This window comes from Heterodontus francisci, chromosome 13, assembly GCF_036365525.1.
Source record: "Heterodontus francisci isolate sHetFra1 chromosome 13, sHetFra1.hap1, whole genome shotgun sequence".
NCBI classification, from domain to species: Eukaryota; Metazoa; Chordata; class Chondrichthyes; order Heterodontiformes; family Heterodontidae; genus Heterodontus; species Heterodontus francisci.
This window is the reverse complement of record NC_090383.1, coordinates 100939310-100951471: the sequence shown is the minus strand read 5'-3', so window position 1 is coordinate 100951471 and position 12162 is coordinate 100939310. Positions and strand designations below refer to the sequence as shown.

General features: G+C 41.8%; 1 protein-coding gene across 5 annotated transcripts in view; it reads right to left on the bottom strand.

Moving 5' to 3' along the window:
* LOC137376137 (regulator of G-protein signaling 7) overlaps positions 1-12162 on the bottom strand; it is a 477275-nt gene that overhangs the window by 27874 nt on the left and 437239 nt on the right. For 4 of the 5 annotated variants that reach the window (XM_068044150.1, XM_068044151.1, XM_068044153.1 and 1 more), the window contains 2 exons: positions 4669-4855; positions 3515-3604 (listed from right to left, as the gene is read on the bottom strand). In XM_068044150.1, coding sequence (XP_067900251.1) covers positions 3515-3604; positions 4669-4855 — 277 coding nt within the window. Of the gene's footprint in view, positions 1-422; positions 981-3514; positions 3605-4668; positions 4856-12162 lie in introns of those variants that run through there. The other variant, XM_068044152.1, reaches the window with a different exon arrangement.

Genomic DNA, 12162 nt, shown 5'->3' with positions numbered 1-12162 from the left:
GGCAGAAATAAGCCAGCATGTGTCAAAGATTTAGAATGCTTGGGGATGGTTAATTTAAAACAATGGTTTATAGTTAAGTCCAATAAGGTTAACCGTCTAGACTAACATTTCACCTACATAGTCATCATGCTGTTATTCCCGAGTCTAAGCAGGAACATTCGAGAAAAGAGGAAATGCACATAGGACTTGATAGCATGAGCTTTATAATGGTCTCCACATAAAATAAGAAACACAATACATCTAAAGGAATAGATATGAAATTGAAATCGAGCACTTTCATTTCTACATGAAGTTGTGAATCTGTACAAAAGATTGCAACAACTTCACTGCCTGGGTCTGCATTGTGGAATTATCATTCAGGCTCAAATATCAACTTACCATATTGTGAGTATATTTCTCAAAATGATCCTCAATGATTCTCGACTTCAATTAACATAAAGAAACATAAAGAAGAAACAAACAAGGCAAACAAAAGAACTGAATGAATGGCAAAATAATAGGTTGCAGCATCAGCTAGGAAGAAAATAAGAATAACTGCAGAACTGATAACTGAATAATGACATAGGACATATTGGTAAATTAGACATAATGAAATGAAAAGTTGAAGCATAAAGTAGTAAACACTTCAGAATACATAGTATTAACTGTATACAATACTGCTCCAAATCTACTACTATTAACTATACAACCTCTAATTGTTCACAGATTTTTATGGGTAAAGATTAAGTATCACATAATTTTATAGTTAGCAGCTAACAAAATATGATCACCAAGTTCTAATCGGTAATAGAGACGTATAATCCAAATCACACCAACGTTGACAAATAATATACTATGGGTGCCAGCAATGTTCAAAACTGCAGTTTCAGACATTTTCCTGGGTTTTAAACTGATCTGGTCTATGTTAGCTTGGTGTAAAATTACAGCTTGGGTGTTGATAAGTGACAGCTCTTTTCTCAGTTCGAGAAGATTGCACATTTCTAGAAAAGGAAAATATAAATTAATATTTCCTACTGCCATCGATTTTGAAATTTTCCGCTAAACTGGTTTGAGTTGGCCTAGTTTGGCTTGATTCAGATATCTTGAACAAAATTTGAAATCGCACATTTACACTCTAAAAGAAGCTATAGCATGTTACATGTCTGTTTAATTCTGATAGTTTTGCTCATTTCTAGAGTTTACGCTCCAAATGTTAAGGGCTCAGTGTTTCCAGATACTTGGATCCATTAGCCATAAATGAAACGAGATTTTGATAGATCTGAACTAGTGTGCACTGCAGAAATGCAGCATCTTAACTCAAGAATGAATTGATCAGCATCTTCATTGCTTACACCAAACAGCTCTTCTGTCATCTCAGAATAGAGTATCATTGGTGCCAGTGGTCATAGTGCAGCCTACAAATCTTGTGCTTGCCTTTCAAACTAAACAAGGATATTACAAAGCAGGGATAGAAATGACGAAAAACGATGGGATAAAAATGTTTGAGTGGGAAAGGAACAGCAGGAGGAAAGGAGAAAGATATAGAGGGAGAAAAAGAGAGCACATATACATAGACAGAAAGAAAAAGTTTTTTTGTTTTCAAATTTTGGGTCTGTGGGAGGCCGGGAGGAACAGGAGTTCTCCCTGCCAGTCTACCCCCTGATTTTTTTGGACCTCTCCCCAGGATCCCCAGAATCCCCCTCAGCATTACCAACCTCCCCCTTCAGCATCGCAGACCTCCACCAGGATTACCAGCCTTCCCGGGGACATTTCAGTTTCCCGAACACAACTGCTCAGTCCTGCTCAGAAATCCAGCCCCAGTCAAGATTGGGCCAACTGTTTCCATTAGTAGACTTTAAGTTAAAAAATCTTCTGGTTTGTGATGTGTAGCAATGTTGTAGGTGGTTACTGAAGATTTCCTCTGTTTGCTATTTCTAGTGAATCATAGTCACATTCTAAAAGAACACGCTTACAATTTCACTAGAAGTATCAGAAGAAATCTTCATGAACACATTTACAATGTCACTACACCTAATGGCGGATTCCATGATGTAGTGTTCCCGAAACAAACTGGTCTTTATAGGGAGCACATCTTGGGAAATCACATTTCATGATATTCTGTCCATTAAAATTAATACAGAGAAAATAACAGCCTGAATACTTCCAATTTCCTGAGACACACTCCCTGCAAGTCCTGGTTTCCACAGCAGTCACCCCTACAGAATGTTAATGGCACCACCTCAAGTTGACAAGGCTGTTAAAAAAAAAGCTCACAGAACTCTGGGCTTCATCTCACAAAGTATAGAATATAAGAGTCAAGATTTAATGATGAGCTAATACTAAACCTTAATAAGACCTCAGTTAGAGTAGTGTGCAGTATTAGGCTCTGCACTATCGGAAGGGCATTGTGGCTTTAGAGAGGGTTCAATGCAGATTCACTGGCATGAGGAAATACAAAAAAGAAATATTCAAAAAATTGACACTTTAGCTATTAGAACAACACAGGTTATGGGTAATGTAATATATGTGTTTATAATTATGGAAGGATGGGACAGGATAGAAGCAAACTGTTTCCAGTATCTGAGGGGCTAAGAATGAGGGGCTTAAAGAATGCAAGCTTAAATGTAAGAGATTTAGAACAGAGGGCAGGAGGAGAAACTTCTTTACGTAGAGTGTTGTGACACTGTGGAATTCACTTCAAGGGTTAGTGGTTGAGGTAGAAACTATATCAACATTCAACAGAAGTTCGGATAGGTGAATGAAGGAAAAGGGTTGAAGCAGTATGGGAACATAGGTGTGATTAGAACTATTTGCTCACATGGAGGGTAAGCACCGACACAGATTTTCCACAAATGACTTGTTTTGGTGTTGTAACTTTTATGTATGTCTAGTGACCAGACCAGAGGTTTTTGGAATCCAAGATGTAAAACCTCTACATTTGTCCAATAATTATATACATGAAAAACATGTCAAATCAAAGTTTGTTATATGCATGCTTGTGAAATACTATTTTTATTCTTTAAAAGCGAACTCTTCAGGGACAATTTTACAAACTCACTCTTTGCAGCCTTTCCCATCAGGAGCACAGTGTGGGAGACTGCAGGTGCACACCCCACTTTGTTGCACCCACTGATGAAAAGTTGTGGGCAGCATGGCTGCAATATGCGTTCTCAGGAACTAAGGACGGAAAGTTTTAATATTGCTAAAGTTATTTGCTGTTTAGTGATATGGCATTATTGGATATTGAAAATAAAATTGGCATAATTTTAAAGCTGTGACACTAACTACTGTATAAACAGTAACATAAAACATAAATACTTTGCAGTTAAAGTGCAATGCTACTAAAATCAATATACACAAAACTACAATAATCACTAGCCAATGTTATGTGTGATAACGTAAGTTCAGAAGATGAAAAAGTGATTTTCTTTGCCTTTTTTACTGCTCCAATACCAACCATTTTTCCCGTATCTCCAGCAGGTCATTAGAGGCTTGATGACTAAGGTACAAACAAAAGACAACTATGAACAAGTACCTTTTTTTTAGCCTGGAGCAGCTCCTGGTAGGCACTGGAACGTATGAAACGAGGATAGGAATCACTTTTCATCAGTTTGTAAATGTGCTCCTAAAAGAACAAGTTGTCAACTGTAAACATGAGCAGGCTACATTATGGAAGTGTACCTAAAGTGTTGTGTTTTCATGTTATAGTATAGTCTAACTATAGAGCTTTACTCTGCATCTGGCTGTGCTACATCTGACCTGGTACTTATTGGCACTGAATGCCTGAAGCAGGACTCCACTCTATGTATAGATTCAAAAGTTTCTCTCCTCTGTTCTCTTTGTGAAAATTGCACTAAAACTATGAATGATCCAAACTAATTTACCATGCATTCCATGCAGATAATTGTGCTTTTGCTAAAACAAAAAGTAGTGGTTGTGTGGCAGCGGCACTATGAGAGCTTTTAAATAAAAGGCAGATAAAAATAAAGGGGTGGCTGATGTGATGAGGGGCAGAAATTCAAATGAACAAACTTGGTGAAATATTAATGACCTTTTAAGAGCTTTGCTTTGTATGTTAAACTTTTTTATTAGCTTAGAAAGTTTGGCCACTATGGTTAATTCTTGCAATTAGTACAAATACATTAACAAAAGTAAACTTAATGCTCATGAGTGCATGAGCGCATTCTGTAGGATTCAATGTTATACAGGCCCTTTAATTTCTATTTTTGTTCTCTCCATTTTTGATCAACTGTTCCCTCAGTCTTTTAGTCCTCCATGTATCAAGTGCCAATCTCCAGCCAAAATAGCTTGGCAATTTTCTCTCAGGCCTCTTGAACTGGTCGCCTGAAACTTAATCTGAGGAGCAACTTGAGGTGATTCACCATTTGATTGCCCCAGCGTGGGAAAATCAAAGGAGGTGGGTATTGAACCTACCACTTGATGGAATAGGTCATTATTACACTACTATGCCTTGCCATCATTGCCCCTCTCACAGTTTACATTTAGTTGTATGGTACAGTAATAATTGTAAGAGAATTTGTTTCAGGTATCCATTAATGCAAAGATAGCTATGTGCCTTTAATATATAGTGTGAGATCTTACAATATTGTCACTGGACATATGCAAATGCACATTTCCCATATCAGTGCCAATATAAACTGCATCTCTTTAGCAGCATAATTTGCTCACCTGAGCATCTTCGAATGCATATCTTCCTGGGTCTTTCACATTTTGTGTGGTCTTATCATAGCTTTTGGAGTCTACATTAATGGCACTAGGGGCTCCTGGGGCTAAAAACTCTTGCCAGATTTCTTGAACACGAGATGGCACCTCACGAATAGGCCTTTTCTTCAGATCCAGAACTGCTAACCAGAACCTGTTTAGATTCACAGGGCAGTATCAATAGTTATGCCTTTTCTACTAACTTAAGCAGTCAAAAATTCAAAAGATTGAAATTCACCAAAAAGCAGGCCAAAATACTTCAAGTAAAAGATAAAATCAGGAATTGCTATTAAGTAGACAATTTATTGTAATTTTTTCTGCTAAGCTGCAGAATAAACCATGATATAGGTGCTGGTTGTACCATTTTGTATTGTCTAGTACACTATATAACACAGTTACTATTGTGCTAATGGGGTTTTGGAAAGATTTGGGATTTCAACTAATCAGACCTGAATAATGTCAACTTCACTGTTGATTAAAATCCTCTGGAATCTCACTGGAGATTTTGGAGGTCAGGGAGAAACTTCAAGAAAACTTAGCTTTTTGAAAATTTAGCCCAGTTTAGCCCACTTCTTCAGGACGTATGCTGAATCCATAATAGCCCAAATTGTACATGATCTGTGGAAGGAATGAACCTGATGTTCTAAATAGTTATCTTTATCCCTTACATTGTGGCATTGTGAAGTCAAGATGCATAAGAAGTTTTTGCAGGTAGGCCTGTAATGATATTTCAGTTTGAATATGAGCAAAATAGTGATATTCCCTTAGGTTATAGTGTTTCATTTAAGCAACCGGTTAGATTCAGAGTCAAAGGGGGGAATTTTAGTTTTCTGACCCTCCAAGAGTGTGAGTTTTACTTCATAGCATGCTCCTGACATCAGCGGCAGGTTCCCCGACTGGGAAGCCAGCCTGATTGACAGGCTGGGCTTCCAGTCAGGTGAGGAGTGCTGGAGAAGGAGCCACAGGAGCAGTAGGTCTGATCCCTAACCCTGGCGGGAGGAGCTGAGGGGGTTCTGATCTTGATCCCGGACTCCTGAGGGATGGGGTCTGATCCTGGGGGGGGGTGAGTATGATCTCGGCCGGGTCTGGTGGTGGGTGGGGGAGGGGGGAGGGGTGGAGACCTGGACAGTATCTGACCCCTGGGGGAGCAGTTTGCATGACAGGGGGTTCTGATGGTGTGGGAAGCTTGGGAGACTAAGAAGAAGCACTCCTGCTCCTCCTGTCCACAAGGAGCGCTCCCCAAAGTTGTCCTTATCATGCTACAGCTGCTGATTGTTGACAGCCATGGTTAAATCTGCACAGGTTAAATCTGAGGTTTCCAGTCTCTAATGTATTTAAAATACCAACCCACCTCCTGGAAGCAGGTTGTCTGCCTGCTCCTTGTCCCAACTGCATAAAAATTAGGAATCAGTGGGTTGGAGCCAGCTTTCCAACATGCTTTTTTTCCAGCCCACCTTCAACCAATCCCATCCACTCCCCCATGTTAAAATTTCCCCGAAAATGTCAACACCTATAATAAATTGAAATTGGTTTTTGGGTCACACCATTGCATGTGTCTGTAGATAGCACTGTTACAGGGGGTTTGCAGTGTTGCTGTTAACAATTGTTAACTAACAGCATCATACCATAGCTGGCATTCTGACGAGAGGTTATTGGCCTGAAATGTTAACTCTCTTTATGGATGCTGCTTGACCTGCTGAGTATTTCTAGCATCTTCTGTTTTTAGTTTATACCCGAACACCGCACTTTAGAAAGGATGTGAAGGCTTTAGAGAGGGTGCAGAAAAGATTTAAGAGAATGATTCCAGGGATGAGAGACTTCAGTTATGTGCATAGATTGGAGAAGCTGGGATTCTTCTCCTTAGAGGACAGCTGGTTGAGAGGAGATTTGATAGAAGTGTTCAAAATCATATGGGGTCTAGACAGAGTAGATAGAGAGAAACAGTTCCGATTGGCAGAAGGGATGAGAACCAGAGGGCTCCAATTTAAGGTGATTGGCAAAAGAACCAATGGCGAGCTGAGGAAAATGTTTTATGTAGCAAACGTTTGGGATCTGGAATGTGCTGCCTGAAATTTTTTTTTTAATTCATTCATGGGATGTGGGCGTCACTGGCCAGGCCAGCATTTATTGCCCATCCCTAATTGCCCTTGAGAAGGTGGTGGTGAGCTGCCTTCTTGAACTGCTGCAGTCCATGTGAGGTTGGTACACCCACAGTGCTGTTAGCAAGGGAGTTCCAGGATTTTGACCCAGCGACAGTGAAGTAACGGCGATATAGTTCCAAGTCAGGATGGTGTGTGACTTGGACGGGAACTTGCAGGTGGTGGTGTTCCCATGCATCTGCTACTCTTGTCCTTCGAGGTGGTGGAGGTCGCGGGTTTGGAAGGTGCTGCCTAAGGAGCCTTGGTGCGTTGCTGCAGTGCATCTTGTAGATCATACACACTGCTGCCACTGTGCGCCGGTGGTGGAGGGAGTGAATGTTTGTGGATGGTATGCCAATCAAGCGGGCTGCTTTGTTCTGGATGATGTCGAGCTTCTTGAGTGTTGTTGGAGCTGCACCCATCCTGGCAAGTGGACAGTATTTCATCACACTCCTGACTTGTGCCTTGTAGATGGTGGACAGGTTTTGGGGAGTCAGGAGGTGAGTTACTAGCCGCAGGATTCCTAGCCTCTGACCTGCTCTTGTAGCCACAGTATTTATATGGATACTCCAGTTCAGTTTCTGGTCAATGGTAGCCCCTTGGATGTTGATAGTGGGAGATTCAGCAATGGTAATGCCATTGAATGTCAAGGGGAGAAGGTTAGATTCTCTCTTGTTGGAGATGGTCATTGCCTGGCACTTGTGTGGCGCAAATGTTACTTGCCACTTATCAGCCCAAGCCTGGATATTGTCCAGGTCTTGCTGCATTTCTACACGGTCTGCTTCAGTATTTGAGGAGTCGCGAATGGTGCTGAAGATCGTGCAATCATCAGCCAACATCCCCATTTCTGATCTTATGATTGAAGGAAGGTCATTGATGATGGTTGGGCCTAGGACACTACCCTGAGGAACTCCTGCAGTGATGTCCTGGAGCTCAGATAATTCACCTCCAACAACCACAGCCATCTTCCTTTGCGCTAGGTATGACTCCAACCAGCAGAGAGTTTTCCCCCGATTCCCATTGACTCCAGTTTTGCTAGGGCTCCTTGATGCCATACTCAGTCAAATGCTGCCTTGATGTCAAGGGCAGTCACTCTCACCTCACCTCTTGAGTTCAACTCTTTTGTCCATGTTTGAAACAAGGCTGTAATGAGGTCAGGAGCTGAGTGGCCCTGGCAAAACCCAAACTGAGCATCACTGAGCAGGTTATTGCTAAGCAAGTGCTGCTTGATGGCACTGTTGATGACACCTTCCATCACTTTACTGATGATTGAGAGTAGACTGATGGGGCGGTAACTGGCCAGTTGGCCTTGTCCTGCTTTTTGTGTACAGGACATACCTGGGCAATTTTCCACATTGCCGGGTAGATGCCAGTGTTCTGGCTATACTGGAAAAAATGTGGTGGAGGCAGATTCAATCGTGGCTTTCAAAAGGGAATTGGATAAGCACCTGAAGAAAAAGAAAATTGCAGGACTACAGGAAAAGGAGAGGGGAGTGTGATATCTGAGTTGCTCTTACAGCTCGGCACAGACATGACAAGCCGAATGGCTCCCTTCTGCGCTGCAAGCATTCTATGATTCTATGACTAAAAGCTGCTTAGTCCTATAAAAAGGCTTAGTTTGAATTTGCCTGCAGTTTCCTATTCTGGACATTAAGTAACTCTGTGCAGCAGTAGTGTCCTTTCTGAAATACTGCCACGATGGATTTCTACTGTTCTAGGTGAGATTTTCCAGTTCTTAAGTTTTAATTTAACTTTTAACTTCATAAATTTACTTGTCTTTTGTTATTTTCCCCCCAACAGATCATGCTTCACCCTGAAAATTTTCTCTCTCGTGCAACAGAGCCTTTGTTACCCATATCTGGCCTGCAGTCAACCTTACCCGCACCCACCATCTCCCGCCTTGACATAGGAGTATGGGCCTCCATTTGTACTTGTACCTCTTTTTGGTCACTAGAGGCCTCTGGTGCTTTCAATCCACCCACCCACTAGCACAACCATTCCCCTCTCCCAACCACCAATCAGCCCATTAGATGGTGGCAGCAGTCTCCACCTTTGCAATACCCATTCTCCCAAAGTCAAAAAAATGACTGTTAGGACTGTTCTCTGGCCTCTCCCTCTCCTATTCTTTGGGGTCAAGTTGATCCTTGGTCCATTCTGCCCCCTTTTTGTTGGACTCTTGGGACCATTCTCGAGACCCTGTCTCCACTATTATGTTCATTTTTCAACCATTGGGCTGCGCTCTGCCTCATCAAAGTTTCAGCTGCTAGCAAAAATATTTGCTTTACCTTCCTCCCTGCACCTCCCTAACTCTCCCCTGCCCCCCTCTGATTCCACCTCCAACCCAACGAATGATTGACTTGTAACATAGCACATAAGAACAACACAAAGCCCTTAAACACCTGGCCCCCCCTGCTTCATGCCACTTCTGTTCAAATTACATGGTGAAATTCCATTTCTGCTCCTCTTATATAATTCGCTTTGGTATAAAGCGAGGAAACAAGGAAAGAGAGAATGAGCTTGACTGAACAAATCCTGTAGAGACTGGGATGAAAATAAATCACAAAGTGATGTCAGACCAAAAATAAGTGATGGATCATTGCCTAACCCTGAAACATCAAGTTCTGAAAGAGGACGAGGCTTCAGACCAATGGTCCTAATAGAGAGTAACAGACACTAATGAACAGTGTGAGGGAAAGTTTGAAACATAGACTGAAAATGTGATTGATAGAAAGCAAAGATTAGGTACAGAGTTAGACATGTAACAAGATAGAAAGAGAATGCTAGTAAGAGATAATCAGCAATATAAAATTAGGAAGAACTGCCAGAAGACAGATCAGGAACCGTACAGATGCTTAACAGGTAATTTTCTGGCTTCATTCTCCCAGTGGGATGCCTCTTCTACATATCAGTAATTTTTGCATGCATGATGCATAAATGGTCAGAAAATAAAATGTGCTCAAACTCTAATACTGCATTGAATTACACAGATATTGCAATACACAGAGGCTGTTTGGCCTCCACACATGCAATAGTTCTAATGCCATGTGCCTACCCAGTTCATTATTCCCCTTTCCTTCAGCCACCTAGCCAACCTATTCTTAAACACTGATATGGTCTTGACTTCAATCTCAATAATGCATTTCACAGTTTCGCAACCCTCTGTGTAAAAAAGCTTTGCATGCTCTCAGTCCTGAATACCTTACATTTAATCTTATACCTAACCTTATATGTATATCCACCATTCTAACCTCTCATTTACAACAACAACTTGCATTTATATAGTTCCTTTAATGTAGTCAATTGCCCAAGGTGCTCCACATGAGTTAATATTTCAATTTTAAATTAACCCACAACAACACACCAATTTTTCGAGTCTTCATTCATTTTTGTATTTTGTCCTACCAGGCAACATCCAATCTGCACTATACCTTCCTAAATGCCTTAACATTCTTCCTATAGTGTGGAGAGCAAAATTGCACACAGTGGGCTGGATTTTGTCACGCTGGCAGAGCTCTCGGCGCTGGGCCGGAAAGGTGAGAAGAAGCCCACCTCGGCCTTTCGAAGCCCCCTCTCCCTGGCACGATCTACCTGCACACAGGCACTTGAGTGCCCAGTGCTGTGATCCCCATCCCTTTAAAGACGGGGATCCTGCCTTCAAGAGCTGCTGGCCAATCACAAGGCCGTCAGCTCAGAAATGTCAGCAGTGCCAATGGGACCAGTGGCCACTGCTGGCACTACAAGAGGCCTTGGACCCAGGCCCAGCGCTGGAGCCCAGATCCAATATGAGTGAGTTAGGGTCACCGGAGGCAGATCGGCAGGTCCTGACAAGGGGGGTTGGGGGGTGGGGGGTGGGGTGTGGTTGGTGGGAGAATGGCCGTTTAGTGCAGGGGAGAATGGGTCAGGGAGGTGCTGGTTTTCCCTGCATCATTTTACTGGGTGACCACCCCGCATGATGGAAGCGCCCCTCCCATTGCTGGTTAAATCCCAGCAATGGCAGGAAGAGGCCCATAAGTGGCTGGTAATAGGCCACTTGAGGACCTCAACTGGCCTCTGGGAAGGAAGGCTGCCTTCAGTCTTTCCCCACCCCCCAAATAAAATTGCGTTGTGACGGGGAGGCAATGGGTCCCCTGCCCCCCACCTCCCATTGTAATTCTATGGCACCCCCCTCCCCCCCTCCCCACCTCTGAACACATCTTTGCTGTGGTTTTACTAAGGATTTATACTGATTCACCATTATATCTCAAATTCTATATTCCATACCTCTTGCCATAAGATCCATTAATCTATTTCTAATGTTGTTATCCAATAGAGGTACTGCTTTTAATATCTTGTGAACCTGAACCTTAAAGCACTCTGCTCTTCCACATCACCCAATTTCCCCTAATCAAAGAATAATTACTTTTGTTTTGTCAACTAATATGTACCATCTCAGTTCTGATGAAAGGCCACAGACCTGAAACGTTAACTCTGTTTCTGTCTCCACAGATGCTGCCAGACCTGCTGAGTATTTCCAGCCCTTTCTGTTTTTATGTACCATCACACACTTGTTGACTTGAATTTCATCGTCCACTTTTTTGCCCATTCCACTATCTTATCAATATCCCCTTGAAGCAGCCTTTGGTCCTCAGAATGATTTACTATGCCTTCTATTTTAGTATTTTCTGTTATTTTTATACCACTCTTTCTGGCCCTATATCTGAATAATTGATATACATCGTGAACACAAGGATCTTAGAATAGAACCCTATGGGACACTGCTATGCAATTCCAACCATTAGTAGACTGGCACTTAAATCCTATTCCTTGTTTCTTCCCTTCTAACCAGACTTTTATCTAATTTACTTTCCTCTCCCTAATTCCATACTTTTTGATCATCTCTGGTGTAGTACTTTGTCAAAAGCTTTCTGAAAGCCCAAGTGCACTACATCAACTGTATTTCCCCCATCCACCATATCTGTTACATCCTCAAGAACTCTCATCATATCTGTCAAGCATGATCTTCCTGTCTGAAATATGTGTTGGCTGCTTTTATTATTTTTAATTCAATCTCGATATTTAATAATCTCATCTTCAATAAAAATTAATAACATTTTGCCTACAAGAAATATTAAATTAACTGCCTGCAATTACACAGGGTTAGTTTTGTCTCTCTTAAAAAAGCTGCCACTCTCTAGTCCTCCAGCACACATCCACTCAATAAAACCCTGAAATACAAGTCCTAGAGCCTCCATTACTTTTCCTTGCTTCCCTCAAGATCCTTGGATGTACCTTAGCAGGTCTCAGCATTGTTTTTTTTTTAGCTTGATTAACTTCACTAATACTT